At 37.8% G+C, this 16276-nt stretch overlaps 1 protein-coding gene across 3 annotated transcripts in view; it reads right to left on the bottom strand.

The window, feature by feature from the left end:
• The window catches only part of Prkdc (protein kinase, DNA-activated, catalytic subunit), a 237550-nt gene that overhangs the window by 86400 nt on the left and 134874 nt on the right, over positions 1-16276 (bottom strand). For all 3 annotated transcript variants that reach the window (XR_005092573.1, XM_028893310.2, XM_037209976.1), the window contains exons 46-56: positions 15523-15671; positions 14900-15037; positions 14577-14696; positions 12602-12742; positions 10257-10408; positions 9345-9476; positions 7372-7483; positions 6047-6171; positions 5807-5956; positions 1927-2100; positions 878-976 (exon numbers count right to left, since the gene is read on the bottom strand). Coding sequence is in view for 2 of the 3 variants with exons in the window: in XM_028893310.2 (XP_028749143.1) it covers positions 878-976; positions 1927-2100; positions 5807-5956; positions 6047-6171; positions 7372-7483; positions 9345-9476; positions 10257-10408; positions 12602-12742; positions 14577-14696; positions 14900-15037; positions 15523-15671 (1492 nt within the window). In the remaining variant the exon portion in view is untranslated. The remainder of the gene's footprint in view (positions 1-877; positions 977-1926; positions 2101-5806; positions 5957-6046; positions 6172-7371; positions 7484-9344; positions 9477-10256; positions 10409-12601; positions 12743-14576; positions 14697-14899; positions 15038-15522; positions 15672-16276) is intronic.

Below are 16276 nucleotides of genomic sequence, written 5' to 3' on the forward strand. Positions count from 1 at the left end.
TGAGTATATACTACTAACAATTTTGAAAGGCAAAATCATTTTAACAAATATTAGTAGTCGTGGCTCACACTCACTGGTAGGGCACTTGCCTAGCACACAAGTCTCTGGTGTAGAAGTCCAGGATCAAAAGCAAATTTCATATAATCCTTTACTACTACTTTGCTAAAACAACTCTCTACAAAAACTACTGTTATAATGTATTTAAAACTTAAATTAAAATCAAGTTAGGATTGGGAATATGGGTCAGTTCTTACACTACTAGCCTAATAAATATAAGGCTCTCATTTCAATCCTCAGTATTGCCCAAAGAGAAAAACAAAACAAAACATGCTGGACTTTTCAAGAGACAACTTATGAAATTTAAATATAAATTGTTAAAAGTTCAATACATTTAAAATCGAAGAAAGTGAAAAATAAGTAGTATGTCAAATCATATAAAAAACTTTCTCCTTTGCTTTGTGTTTGGCATTTGAGAGAACAATCATTATTGCTTGTATCTCTACACAGAATAAACATTAGGGTTTCTTCCTATGCTAAGGTGTTCAACATTTCACTTAACCTTGATATATTATATGACTTTAACTATATGTGTTAAATGGAAAACAGAACAGTTGTCATTACAGTTTGCTTCAACTTAAAAATCCTTAACTAACTTACTGTATAAGCATTTTGTCCAAACACCTTTCACCAGTTTTATTTTGAAATAACCTGTCAGGATTTTAAAATCTTATTCTTTATAATGTGACTTAAAACACATTTGCTAAGGTTTAAGAAATGCAGAAAGCATAGAGATTGATGTTATCACAGTAAATACTTTAAGCTATCTAGAAAACAATACTCCAATCCTTGTCTAATTTATTCCAGAAGAAGCACATACTGGAGTCCAAGGTTCTCATCAATCAGTCCTTGAATCAGCACATCTTTTGCCAGTTTAAATATTTCCTGGGAGTCTTGATCCATTTGACTTTCTGGATCTCTGTTTGAGAAAATAACAAAATATCAGTATCCTGCTCTACTCCAATCACATAGTCTGGATTAATGCAAAGGTGGATTTCCATAAGACTGATGACCAAGGCAATTCAGTAGAGACGCTAAAGCTGTGACATCAGGACAGATCTTCCTTCTATGCTCTGAGTCCTGTCACCTCTGCAGGTACCTGAGGGATGACACTGCCTGGGAGAAGTCTCTGTTTTAAAAGGTTTACTAGGTGGTGGTAGTGCACGCCTTTAATGCCAGCACTCAGGAGGCAGAACACTCATATACTTAAAAAAAAAAAAAAGACTTTGTGTTCAATGCCTGTAGACTAGAAGATGGTGTTGGATACCCTAGAGCTAGAGTTACAGGCCGTTGTGGGAGCTACCTGTTATGAGTAATGGGAACTGAACTCTGGAAAAGCAGCAAGCATTCTTACCTTTCCAGTCCTGACTTATGTAGTTCTAACTCACCTGACAATTCACTTTTTATTTCCTACATATTCAAGAATAACAAAAAAGGCTAATTCAATATATTGAAATAAGTTTGTTTCAGTTATTAGTCATGTTGCTAGTAATGCTTTCTTATATTCCAAATCATGAAAAGTACCCACACAAGCCCTTCAAAAAAGGTTAATACAGGTCTGGGGAGATGACTGAGTCAGTGGGTAAATCAATTGTTGTGCAAGCATATGGAACTGAGTTCAAATCCCCAGCACCTATACAAACCTGGGGGAAATAGTGCTTCTGTAATCCAAGAGTCTCTTTAGCCTGGTGGACACAGTAACATGCACAAAACAAAGAGATCGTGTTTGAAACAAGTGGAAAGGGAGGCCCAAAGCCTGAGACTGTCCTCTGATCTCTGTGTGTGCACAGGCACGTGTTTGTAATGCACATGCATGCACACCATATATAGATTTTTTTAAAAGTGATATAAAACGTAATGAAGGCTAACCTGTAATTGTCATGAATCCACATAAGAATATTATACATTTGTTCTCTACATGTTGGAGAAGGATGGGAAACAAATTCCACAACAGGATTCAGAAGTTCTCGAAGTTCTACTGGTTTTAATTCTGCCATCATCTTATAAACTATATCCAAACACACCTTTTGTCTTTCATCATCTCTATAATAAAGGAGAATTTTGGTAAAACACATAAATTAAATGATGTTTATTATCATACTTACAAAGTACAATAAACATTTTCTTCTTGTACTAAAGTTTCAAAACTTGTTATAATTCGGAGCAGTACATTTAAAACCTACTAGTGAAAGAATAATAAAAATGTGGCACATACATATACATACACAATATAATTTTATTCAGTTATAAAGAAAAATGAAATCATGAAAGTTTCAGGAAAATGCTAAGTATTATACTGAGGTAATTCACACCCAGAGAGACAACTGCTGCATGTTCTTTAGTAAATGGATCACAGCTTCAAAACTGTAGATTTATGTATTTAATTTGTAGTATCTATAGAGGTCAGGAAGCTAGAAAGGGCCCATAAGACAGGAGAGGGAAAGAGGCCTTAAGCAGGGAGTAGATAAAACAAAACAAAACAGTGTGATAGGAAAAATAGGTGGAGCATAGGGTAAGAATAAGGGAAAGAAGGAAGGAGGGAAACTACAAGGGCTGAAAAGGTTTAAGGGAAGATTAGGAAGAGAGGATGGGGCAGAAGAGAGAGTTTGAGGATGATTACTCATAACAAAGGAGATACAGAAAGCTTTATTGGAACTCATTTCTTTATAAGTTAATAAAAAAGTAGATTTATTTTTTTTTAAAGAGTTTAAACGGAGGTAGCCTGCATGGGTGGACAATCTACTGACACAAGCTGTGGGTTATTAATTAAATAAAAATCCAAGTGCCAGGCATAGGCTACATCAATACGTACTGATGGTCAAGGAAGCTCCAGAGAACCTTAGAACAATGCAGGTTGTTGCTATTATACTTAGTTACCCACTAGAACTAGATGGTAAGACTCTACTGCTGAAGTATCATATACTTTGGTTGCAGGACATAGAGAAAACAAACTGGAACTGTAATGAAAATCTCTTCTCTGCTGGCTAGCTTTCATAGCTCTGGAAGGTGCTATCCAGGCCACTGAAGAAGAAAAGTCATCACTGGTTCTATCTAGTAGTAGACCTCACGTGCAAGGCAAGATGTGCCCACTGGTACAACAGTGGTATTGAATGCTATAGGGTTACCAACTGCTTTCTGGTTTGTTTGAGGTATGCTTCATAAAAAGGAATCTAAGCCTGTACTATAAACCTTGTCAAAAGCTCATGGCTAGGGAGGTCAGAGGCCCTTAGGGGAAAACTTACTACTATTGTTTTGCTAAATAATATACACCTTCTAAGTATTTATGTTCGTACCCATAGATTAGTGAGCGATGCTCTCAATCTTGGGCAAAACCTTTTTTTTTTTCTTTTTTCTTTTTTTGGTAAGTGGATAATGTTAATGCAAATGGTCCAAATGCTGAGAAGTGACTACTGATTGTTCGGTTCTAAAAGGACAGCTATGTAACCCATCCCCAAGTCTCAGGAAGCATCATTGATCAAGAGCAGAAAGAATGTTAAGAACCTAAGGATAGGGGAAGAATACTGTGAAATCCTGTCTTCAGGACATGGGCTGACCACTGCACACATGCACTCACTGAAGCTATTACTACCTGCGACAAAACTGGGTCTGTTAGCATCCTATCACTGGCATGTGATGGGGGCTCATGATGTTCCACCCCTAGCTGAGAAGCTATTGGTAGTTAACAGTTGTTGGGGGAAGGGGAGTCATTTTTCTTCTGTGGTGTAGCCATTAGTAAGTTACCCATGATCCAGTAAATAACGCATACCCATGAACATACAAGTTAAACTCAATGGTCTACTGAGAGTGAGTGAGTGAGTGAGTGAGTGAGTGAGTGAGTGAGTGAGAGAGAGAGAGAGAGAGAGAGAGAAGAGAGAAGAGATATGAAACTCAAGAGTAGGGAGAAGTGTTGGGAAGAAGGGTTCTAATGGCAGTGGGAAGGGGACAGCAACGAACTGGGAATGATTCTTGTCAAAAGACATTATATGTAATATGTAGATAGATGTATAAAATTGTCAAAGAATGAATAAAAAATTATTTTTAAAAAGGAATCATAAAAGACTACCATTTACAACAGAACACCCCACCTACGAAAATAGTCAACCAGGAAGAAACTGGTGAGTTCCAGGTGCATACAACCAAGGAAGACTAAAACATAAAAATTTGAAAATATGAAGTGATTAATAATGAATGGCAAGCTTGAAGCAATCATTCAAAACAACACACACACACACACACACACACACACATTCACACACACAATCCAGGGTCAAAAAAATTCATGGCTAAAGCCTACCAAATTTTTAAAGAATTGAAGAAGAATGGCACTATAGTTTATTTGATAGTAATATTAATTACTTAATTTTAATGATGATTGTGATTACCATTTGTTGTAGAATGTTAGTTAAAGATGTGTTACTTTTTTATGCTGCGGAACATTTATTTTAATGATGCAAAGATGTGTTACATTCTTTTATGTTATATTTGTTTAACTCTGTGAAGCTGTGTTACTTTGCTTGTCTAATATAACTGATTGGCCTAATAAAGAGCTGAATGGCCAATAGCTAAGCAGGAGAAAGGATTGGTGGGTTGGTAGGCAAAGAGAATAATTAGAAAGAGAAATCTTGGAAGAGTAGATCAAGGAGCAAGAAAAAAGAGGAAAGGAAGACATCAGGGTCCAGTCACCCAGCTACACAACCAGCAACAGAGTATGAAAGAAAGGTATACAAAATAGAGAAAGATAAAAGCCTAGAGGCAAAAGATAGATAGGATAGTTTAATAGACAGGATAATTTAAGTTAAGAAAAGCTGGCTAGAAATATGCCAAGCTAAGGCCAGGCATTCATAAGAAAGAATCTGGGAGCTGTGTGGTGGATCCCACAAAGAGCAAAGAGCCAAAGAGGGATGAAAAAACAACCAACTATAACCATGATCATGTAAAAAGGGAAGAGGTGAAGATATATGGGAATTTTGTATACTATCTTTTAACCTTTTTGTAGCTGTAAGATTATTTCAAAAATAAAGTTCATTTAAAGGAACAGATGGTGGCAGACAAAATAAGCTAAAAATATGAAGTATTTAGTTCAAAAACAATTTCAGGTGCTACCTTGTATGTCAGACAGTAATCTAAGTGTGCCCTGAATCCTAAATGAGCAAGTGTCTTTCCTTATCTGAGGGTCTCATGTTCCTTAAAGAAGTCAACTTTGAATATGTACTCTAAGAGAGCAGAACACAAGGACATTTAATCATTGTTATCAGTACATTATACACTTACCAGTATTTTATTATTGTTAAAATATACATTCAGGTCACAAATGTTAAGAGGACAGAGAAATAAGGGATCAATTGCTATGTCTTAAAATTACCTTCTACTCTATTGCAACTTCAAAAAGAAGTGAACAATTTTAACATACGGTGGCTCTTGCCTTTCAAAATAGGTACAGAATTGAAACCCATGCACAAATCTAAAGAGAGCCTGAGGCATTACATTACAGCAGTGGTCTTCATTTGTGGGAGAAATATGTAAGGATGGGACTGGATGTGGCTACCAGAGGTTCCAGAAACAGAGAGACTGTGATAGACTTACATTTCACTCTTAATACTTTCATCACTTTTACCTCTTAGGTTGAAATTTCAGAAATATGCTTCTCTTGAACACCCACAAGAGGTTCCTATTTAAAGGAGATACATGGGCAAGTAGAAATGCTGTGACCTAGTTGTATTCTGGGCAGTGAGGCCTGATGTTAACTTACCTATGTCTCATGACTTGGAGAAAGTCCTTACTCTTTAACTGTAAGTATAGACCTGTAGTCATCTCTGCACGACAAAGCACAACTTCCAAGCAAAGTGTCTTCATTACTCCGTGAAATTTTGGCAGCAGAAAGAACACGGCATTCAAGAAACTGGTAAGTGAGAAGGTTCATGAGACGATGACCCCAAATACTCTTCCTCACCCCTACCCCATAAGCCACAATCCTGCTGTCGTCCCCTACCTGTCAGCAAGAGGAGGGAAGCCCTTCACTACTTTGTTTAAGCACACAATAAATTTGTCTTCCATAGTATTTTGATGTTGCTTTAGTTGTTTTGTAACCAGTTTACATACCAACTCTGCTATCCCCTGAAAAATTAAGTTTCTTGTCAAGGACACAAAAATGGAACATTATGTTAAGTGCTGAAACCTAAATTTATTTTAATTATTTAAGTTAACTCAAGAAAGATGTTCAATATTATGACCTCACCACAGGTTCACACTCAAGTGATGAAACTAAGTGCTAGGAATGGCCGCTGGTTTGCATTAGTCACTGGACCGCCACAGGGATCCCAGGCCTTGACTGCAATAGTGAGTGAGCAAGGCTACACCTTGAGCACCATGTTTCCTTCTGACATACAAACATTGAAAGTACATCCTCTGAGAAGTTTTAGTTTAATGTTTATCAAATACAGTTCAAGATACATTTTATGTTAGATTCCTTGGTCAAATACTCATATTGAATTCTACCAACTCTAGCTCAACAGACTCTATCATGATCTTCCTGCATGTATCACACCCTCTCTTTATCATTCATTACCACTTTTAAATATTCATTTGTATAATGTCGGTTTCCTCCCCCCAATCCCAGCTCTCTCAGAGCAGAGATGTGGCCTACCTGTTTCCTGCTGTTTCTCTAGGGTCTAGAAGCAACATGTAAATATTCAAAAGCAAGTACTCAGTATGGATGATGTACTCAAGGAAGGCTTTTGGAAGTTATGAAAATACTCATTTCAGTTGTATCTACTCACAAATATGGAAGATCATTACAACTTGTTTAAAGGCATGAAGGCTAAATGGATAGTTTTTCAACACAAACTTACTGCTAATTGAGACTATTTAAAAATCATGTGCAGGAGAAATACTTAATCACAAATTCTGTGATTTTTAAATCTCATGCAGAACATTTTAATTATTTCATTGTTGCCACATACAGTATATCTGTTAGGGCTGAGACTCCAGATCATCGTGGAGTGCTGCCTAGCCTAAAATATATCTTTTCATTAAAAATACTTAATCTGGTGACAAGATGAAATGATCAGTTTAGCACATAAAGAAAGAACAGTACAGATCAGACAAACAGAAGACAGGACAGGCATACTCAGGGTAAGAGCTAGCATGGAGGTGCTGGGAGTGCCTTGGTAGAGAGAACAGGAACCACTCTCCTTAGGTTTCACCTTATTTTTCAGATTTTTACACTAAATCTATACTAAAATAATGCAAGACAAAGTACGTAATTAAGCAGAAATTAGAATAATGAGAACCACAAGCACACTGTGTAGCACTCACGGGGTTCTTCTCAGTAACATGTTGAAGAATAAGTCCTAGAACTTCTGCGGCAGCTGCATATACCTCTTTATACTTCACAAAGGACATGTTATTGACTAAAGCTTCAAAATATCTATAATAAACACAGAAAACAAACATAAAACAATCAATTGGAATGTTTGACACATAATGTAACAATTCTTCTCCTGTCACATTAATAGGCAAATTGAGAAAATATAAATATAAAATGTGATGCAAACTGTTTAATTTATATGTGCATAAATATAGATTTATGGGTTCTGGCATCATAACCATGAAAGTCTACTGTCCAATCCCAGGTCAGCACTGCAATAAGAGTATAGCCCTCTGCTGGACACCAGGAAAACTGCAGGAAAGAAAGGAGGGCCTATCTAAGACTAGGATTCCCTATCAAAAGCTGCCTACAGACAACATAATGTTGTAAAAGAGAAGGGTGATGCTCTGAGCAGGGAGTGACACATTAACTCTTGGCCTTTACAGACTCTTTGTGTTCAAAAAGCTCACACTTGAAAACAAGACTTTTTAAGTCTATACTGAGCTACTTACTGGCTACCTTAGCTCTGAACCCACACTATCTATAGCAACAGCAGCAAGTGCAACTGGTCTAAAGGCCAATATGAACCAATCAGAATTGAAATTGCCCTCTCTCCCCATAGAAGTGAGGGACCCAGGAGTGCAGGGCTGAACCTACAGAACATCATATAGACATCAATTTCAGAATTCTAACAAGCAGGGTAAGAAGTCAGTCATGATGGTCCCCACCTTTTTTTTTTTTTTTTGGTTTTTCGAGACAGGGTTTCTCTGTGTAGCTTTGCGCCTTTCCTGATGGTCTCCACCTTTAATCCCAGCACTTGGCACTTGGGAGGTAGAGGCAGGTGGAACACTCAGTTTTAAGCCAGCCTGCTCTACAGAGAGAGTTATATATATATAGCTATATAATGAGATCGTGACTTAAAAAAAAAAATGGCCAGTACCTTTTGTCATGTTCTACCGATCTTACTATAGCTTCTTTCCTCCACACATCATACCCACCCTATCCTGAATAAGTGACTGCCATCAGGACAGGATAAATTGAGGCTGGAGCCCAGGAAGACAGCTGCCAGTATACGGGCATCTCCCTTCATAGTCAAAACAATTCAAATCCTCTCATAGAGCCCACGGTACTACTTACAAGAGTCAGTGTTTAAAATGCCAGTTTCAGAAAGAAGAGGGCAAGGGAGACAGATCACTGGGCAAGAGAATTTGTTTATAAACACGGGGACCTGAGCACTCACACAAGCCGGGCATGACCACAAGTATATCCCAGGAGCTGGCCGGTCATCCAACACAGATGGAATGGCAAGCTTCTGGTTAAGTGAGAGACCCAGTCTCAAGGGAACAAAGCAGAAAGTAACAAAAAAAGCCAACCGATGACTTCCTGTCCTCCTCTGACCTCTGCAGGTACATCTATGGCAGATGCACTTACACATACAGGCATTTTACACACACACACACACACACACACACACACACACACACACACAGAGAGAGAAAAGAAAAGGAAATACTTAACTTCTGTTTAAACACATATACAGAAAATTACACTAGTCAAAAATTTCTATTACACTTATTTATTTAGTGTTTATGCCACAGCATGTGTGTGGAGGTCAGGGAATAACTTGGGAGACTTGGTTCTCTCCTCTCAACATGTGCATCCCAGGAATCAAACGCAAATCATTAGGCTTGGCTGAAAGCACCTTTACCCTTCAGCCATCTTGCTAGCCCCAATTTATTTTTTTAAAGCCTACATTCCTCCTTCACTGCAGATACATTCCTCATTCCAAATGGCCTATAAATCCAACCTTATAATTTCAGGTACAAGTATTTTTGTCTGGTCCTTAAATATATCAGTACTATATCTGGAAATCAAATCTAGACACTTTATGAAATAATCAAGTAGAAAGTATGGTACTTACTTGGTACTTTCTATATCACACTTTGGGTCATAGGGAGGCAAGTCATTGGCTATTATGATGCCTAATAATTGAATTCCTACAGAATTGTCTTTAGAATTAGGATCCTTATGAGAAAAATTTTCAAATATTAATCTGTAACACAGCACAAGGGAGAAAACACAGTTATATAATGAGTAAGAAACAGGAATACAAAGCATTTTTTTTTTTTTTTTTTTTTTTTTTTTGTTTTTCGAGACAGGGTTTCTCTGCATAGTTTTGCGCCTTTCCTGGAGCTCACTTGGTAGCCCAGGCTGGCCTCGAACTCACAGAGATCCGCCTGCCTCTGCCTCCCGAGTGCTGGGATTAAAGGCGTGCGCCACCACCGCCCGGCCACGAATACAAAGCATTTTTAAAAGCAAATTTTCAGCTAATAGTACAAAGAACACATGGCACTTCCCTACTTCCAAGACCCCGGCTTGTCGACACCCACTTGTTAATTCTTACCCATTTTAATTATTTGTCCCAATCCTGTCGGTTAATAGTAACTTTAAAATTTTATCTCTCTTCAAGCAAGGCTAAAAGTCATCCAACAAAGCCTTCCAGGTACTCCTGGGCTGTACACTCCAATTGCCCAGTGAGGAATCAAAGTTACAGGAGGGCTGAAGAGCAGGGTGGGGAGTCACTGGAGGTACCGAGCACCCAGAAATGCTTCCAGTGTCGAAATCTGGAGTTGTGGTTTTATCAGTAGCAAAACTTACCTTTTAAATGGACTATATTTTAAATTGTTACTAAAATTATTTTGGGTTTTGGTAATCCTTTATAAAATCATATTCCTGTTAATTCATATAATTATACTTCAATGCAGTTACCATTTAAATTTGCTACACTTTGACCTTTTTCTAAACGATACTGAAACAACTAGCAAATATGTACCTGTAAGGGATGGAAAGGCACTCCTTCCAGCACTCGACCAGGGTTTTAATAATTTCAAGGTTGTGTCTAAACACAGCTCTTTTGGGATGAAAGACATGTTTCATTAGAAAATGAAGCAATCGATTTGCTAACACTTCATCTTTAGGGACCCCCTGAAAACATAATGAATTTTTGTAAGACAAATAACATTCCATTCAGGAAGAATATTTCACCCTACCCCCATTTTGTTGTTTTCAAGCAGGCTTTCATGTAGCACAGGTTAGCTTCAAATGTACTATATAGCTAAGGCTGCCCTTGAACTACTGAACCTCCTACCAGTACCTCTAAAGTAGTGAAACTGTAAGCATGCACCATCATGCTTTTGGACGTAATCCAAATACCCAATTCTAAAAGAAATTTAGCATTTTATTGAGGAATCTAGTTTCTGGTTAAAGCCTATGTGGTTTTTCAGTGCAGACTACAGACAATGCTCTTCCTTGGCAGGTGGCTGGAGGAACTGTGGCTGCTCAAAGGTGCACACAGTCAATGCACTGTGCCTTCGGAGGGAGGAGCTACAATCAGGGCTCAGGCCCTGGTTGGCCATGTTCTTCATATTATCTGTCCAGAGATCTACTCCCAGTCTCTGTCTGAGACCCCAACAACGGTCCTGTCCCAGTCTTGCTGAGTCCTGATATATGGTGGGCAGGGAATCAGTCAGACTTGTTTCCACCAGTACCCACTGCACTTTAGCTCTTAGCCCTTTTTATAGCCCACTTTCTCCACCTCTGAGTCAACGAAGCTGCAAGAGCCCTTTGTTCTGGGTCTCTCACCACTGTGCCTCGTGACACCGGCCTACTCTTCTATCCCAGGGCTTCTGCTCACTTCACCACAGGAAGTTACCGACAACAGCACCACCACTTCCCTTTTCACTCTGTTGCTATGTCAATGATCGGCAATTCTACTCTCTCAAGTGTAGCTGAGCTCCTGATGGTCGTTCTGATGGCTCTCAAATTAATCAAATACACAAATCCTTTCATGCTATTGGTTAGACTATTAACTGTTTTATCATATCAATACCAAGAAATTTAGATTTGGTTTATTGTGAAATAAACAAAATAGGAACACCCAGATACAAAGACGTGAAAAAGCTATACAAGTGTATATTAAGGATGGTGCATGTGATAAATTTATGTACACCTTTGTCATTACCCATGTTCATGTTTCCAAATGAATAAGCAAAGCTCCATCACACCCACCTACAAAGGTTGGAACCCTCTGCTCTAAGTGTAGTGCAATGGCAGTTCCTTGGTAGTCACTCTCAATAATTTCACGGATAATAGTTAAAACTGCGAGAGTGAATAAACTATAATATAAGTGCCCCCAAATCCACGGACCTGAAGCAAATAAGGTGTTCTCAATTATGGAGACAATCTTAACAATTTTGTCACTGAGGTTCCAATCTCCTAGCAAATTAAAGGGATAAACAAAACAAACACCTGACAGTTTAGTAAGAAAGGCAAGGCCAAAGGCATTACCAAAATAGATAAAAGAAGATAAAAGCACTGGAGTGTAGGTGCATTACAGCAATGCAACTATAGCTCAGACAGCAACATCACATCAAGAGGACATTAACTCATACAACATTCCCTCTGTAGAGCATCAGAAAAGGAGGACATTAACTCATGCAACATTCCCTCTGTAGAGCATCAGAAAAGGAGGACATTAACTCATGCAACATTCCCTCTATAGAGCATCAGAAAAGGAGGACATTAACTCATGCAACATTCCCTCTGTAGAGCATCAGAAAAGGAGGACATTAACTCATGCAACATTCCCTCTGTAGAGCATCAGAAAAGGAGGACATTAACTCATGCAACATTCCCTCTGTAGAGCATCAGAAAAGGAGGACATTAACTCATGCAACATTCCCTCTGTAGAGCATCAGAAAAGGAGGACATTAACTCATGCAACATTCCCTCTGTAGAGCATCAGAAAAGGAGGACATTAACTCATGCAACATTCCCTCTGTAGAGCATCAGAAAAGGAGGACATTAACTCATGCAACATTCCCTCTGTAGAGCATCAGAAAAGGAGGACATTAACTCATGCAACATTCCCTCTGTAGAGCATCAGAAAAGGAGGACATTAACTCATGCAACATTCCCTCTGTAGAGCATCAGAAAAGGAGGACATTAACTCATGCAACATTCCCTCTGTAGAGCATCAGAAAAGGAGGACATTAACTCATGCAACATTCCCTCTGTAGAGCATCAGAAAAGGAGGACATTAACTCATGCAACATTCCCTCTGTAGAGCATCAGAAAAGGAAGGATGTATTACTATGTAAGAGAATTAGTGTTCCTTACTGTAGGTGTAGCCAAGCCTGTCCAAGAGAGAACAGTAGCTACTATTTCCACCACCATGTAGTGAATTCCTTCTCCGTTGTTCTGGGAAACAGCCAGCTGTAGCAAAGGGCTAAGCCAGTGCTTTGCATAAGGGCGAAAGACCTACAGAGAAAATTTAAATGCCAAGTATAGATTATTGTTCTGAAGATTAAAGTATTAACACAAAAATATATTCTCCACCAGCTGACATTTTATGACATGACATGAATCTAAAATAGTTGTTACTTCCATTTACGAAACTAAATAAGATCCAATTTACATTGAATGATCTCAAGACTCCTAAATACTCAACGGAAATAGATTTATAATTGATCTCACCACTTAAAACTCAACAACTCTGTCCTGAGTAATATATAGCTATAGAAAATTATTTTATGTACATGCATAAAAATATAAGAAATAAGGCTATGACAATCAGAAGACACAAGCACTTAAATATTTTAATTTCTTCCTATGTTCTAAGTCACTCTGTTACAAACACATTTCTTTTTTTCTTCCTTCCTTTTTTTTTTTTTTTTTTTTTTTTGAGACAGGGTTTCTCTGTGTAGCTTTGGAGCCTGTCCTGGAACTCACTCTGTAGCCCAGGCTGGCCTTGAACTCACAGAGATCCACCTGCCTCTGCCTCCTAAGTGCTGGGATTAAAGGTGTGCGCCACCACCGCCTGGCTCTAAACACATTTCTAAGATCTCTGGAATCTGAATAAGACTATCCATACACCAAATTCCATTGAATTATTTTAGGAATTTCAGAATGCCACTTTTGTGGAAAAGATTATAATCGAAACTATCTTCTAGTCTTCCTATCTTCTCCTTTCCAAAGAGATGCTCATAAGAACAAAAATATCTAGCATGCTCTATGTATATCTCTAGTTTTACTATAAACTACACACATACGAAATTTTTCATCACGGTATTACAATATAACAAATACCTAATGGCTGAAATGTTAAAAATCAGTGTAAATATGTTTGTTCTGTAAGGTAAAAACTGTCTGGGTTATCTCCTTTTGGAGACTAGAACTCTAAGCTTTCCAGTCCACAGCAGATGTGTACCAGGCTCTAGTAGCATGTCCAAAAAACCTCCCCAAGCCCTCACTTTACCCTTGTAAATGCAGTCCATCAGTGTAACAGGCTTTCCTGGTCAGCTCCAAGAAACCAACCAATAAGCTCTTCTGTGGCAGCTATTAAATTAGCACTTGGAAGGACATGAGCTAACAATCATTTGTGGTCCCCAATATTATGGACTGAACTGTATGCCCTCAAAATCTGTTATCCTCCAAAGAAGCTTTCAGAAAATGACGTTATTTAGATACAGGTATTTCTTTACACAGGTAATTATGTCAAAGTGAGGCATTAAAGGAAGCTGTAATCCAGCACACCGAGTCCTTATAAAAAGGAATTTGAAGACAGAAACACCAAGGAGACGGCATGAATATAAGAACATCAAGTCCACACACAGAATGTCTGAGGCCAGTATAGGATCAGAGGAGCCAGCCCTGAGAACACCTGATCTTGGATGTACAAGGCTCACTGTGGTCCTGGGACAGTAGTACTTCTACTGGTGTGGAGTACACCTTTCTGGAATAAGTTATAAGCAGAAAAACTAATATGTTTACCTATTATCTAGATAAAGATAGCTATTTTTCATAAGTTAACAGGAATATTTTCACCCATTTATCTGCTACAGTAAACAAAGAAGGCTTGCAGCCCTAGGAAAGTGCCAAATATGCTGTATAGAAAGTTCACTTCTAACTCCCAATACTAATTAACATGTTTGACAAAAGGATTCTGAAGAAGTGCATAAATGTGGTTGGCTGATTTATTGCAAGAACAATAATTTCATGTTCTATTTCTTCAAAGCTTCCGTTGTTGTGGTGTTTTTAAAGTAGATGCTCAGAACTACATAGAACTGTTAAGAAATTTAAAAAAGTTACATACCTCTTCTGTATTAATAACAAGCTTGGCTAAGAAGAGACGGATATTTAAAGATACTGATGTATTTCCTAGTTTGTCATGAAGAAATTTCATCCAAGGAGGAAGATCTTTTGGTTTTGAATCCTGAAGTAAAACATAAACTTACTCTGAAAAGTTGAGTAAAAGAACATCCTATTTTGCTATTATAAAAAAAATGAGATGTATGTGAAGTACAAAGAATCTATCTCTTTAATGTGCAATGTGGTTTAGTCAATATGAAAAGTTAATCCCTAAAGTGACACCAATGGATAACACTGAGAAAAAACATAATATTAGGAGAAAAATACCTCTTCTCCCCTAGGTATAATCAGATTTCTCTGCATGTGTTTAATTAGGGCTGTCATGGTAGCCATACATTCATGTTGGTTGAGTTCATCCATCTCTAACTCCAGGATGTCACCTTGGGTCATGGGATCTTGATGTTCCTATGAAGAACCCAGAAACGCAGATGTCACTGTTAAATGTCAGTGGATACAAGAAGCTCATTTAAGGGGCAATAGCTTAAAACAATAAAACTTAGCTGAAAATAATAATTTGGTAATAATATAAATATATACTTCATATGTTTTAATATAGAACTAAAACGTAAACAGAGTTTCAAGTTTTCCTTACATTCCAAGCATATATGCCCTCAGCTCCCATCTGCTGAAAACACCTCAGTCTGGATATCTCTGCTGTCTTGAACTCAGCTCTATCCCTATGGTCATTCCTTGACATTTAACTGATAAAATCTGATTGTTGAGTTAACAGTGAAAGACCTGGCTTACATCTTGGTAGTTCTCCAAATCAACATTACTGTTCTAGGGCTACTGAGACTGACAGAAAACCTGATTCCCTAGTAATGACAAGGTGCAACAGTAACTTTCACTGTAAACTTTAACAGCACTCCTAATAAGTGAAATGTGATCACCCGTCTCTGAAAATGGCCAGTGGTAGGTTTACGATCTTGAGAGCTATATGAATAGCTCTGAACTCCAGTTGAGAAATCAAATTGACTCATTTCTTCACTTAGGCTACTGTATGTCGAATATGACAATGAAGACATATAATGAGGACTGTCTGAAAAATAAACAGAAAGGAAATATATTTGTACTCAAATAAGCCACTAAGAAATATGTTTCTCACAACTCAAATAATACCGAAATTAAAGGATACTTCATTTAAGGTTTTTAATCAACCCTGTGGTTTTCAGTCCATTGAACAGATTAGCAAAAGGAACATAGGAAAAAGCTCCCTTGCTTGCCACTATTGAACAGTTACTCTCTACTGTCATAGACAAACAAATCTAGTTAAACTGGATGTAATTTTTAATAGAAATACTTATTAAAATTTTGATGTATATTTTGTTCATCAAATACAACACAGATATAGAAGGAAATACTATTGAAAAAACAGCTAATCTGAAATATGTCAGATATTTAGAAAATAGTCCAAATTTTATCTTTAAATCAAAAATAATAAAAGTTACAAAAATAAATAAGCATACAAACACATCAAAACCAGGAGCATGTGAAAGGCCAGAAGAAAGGCCAGGTACAGCCTCTTTGACAAGCTGATATGAAACAAAATGCTCCAAGTTATGTTATTACCTCCAGCTGAGATTATTAGAGGGTCAAAACAAGTCTATGGCCCACAGGCACAGACAGGACTGCTGTGGTGCTGGA

This window comes from Peromyscus leucopus, chromosome 12, assembly GCF_004664715.2.
Source record: "Peromyscus leucopus breed LL Stock chromosome 12, UCI_PerLeu_2.1, whole genome shotgun sequence".
NCBI classification, from domain to species: Eukaryota; Metazoa; Chordata; class Mammalia; order Rodentia; family Cricetidae; genus Peromyscus; species Peromyscus leucopus.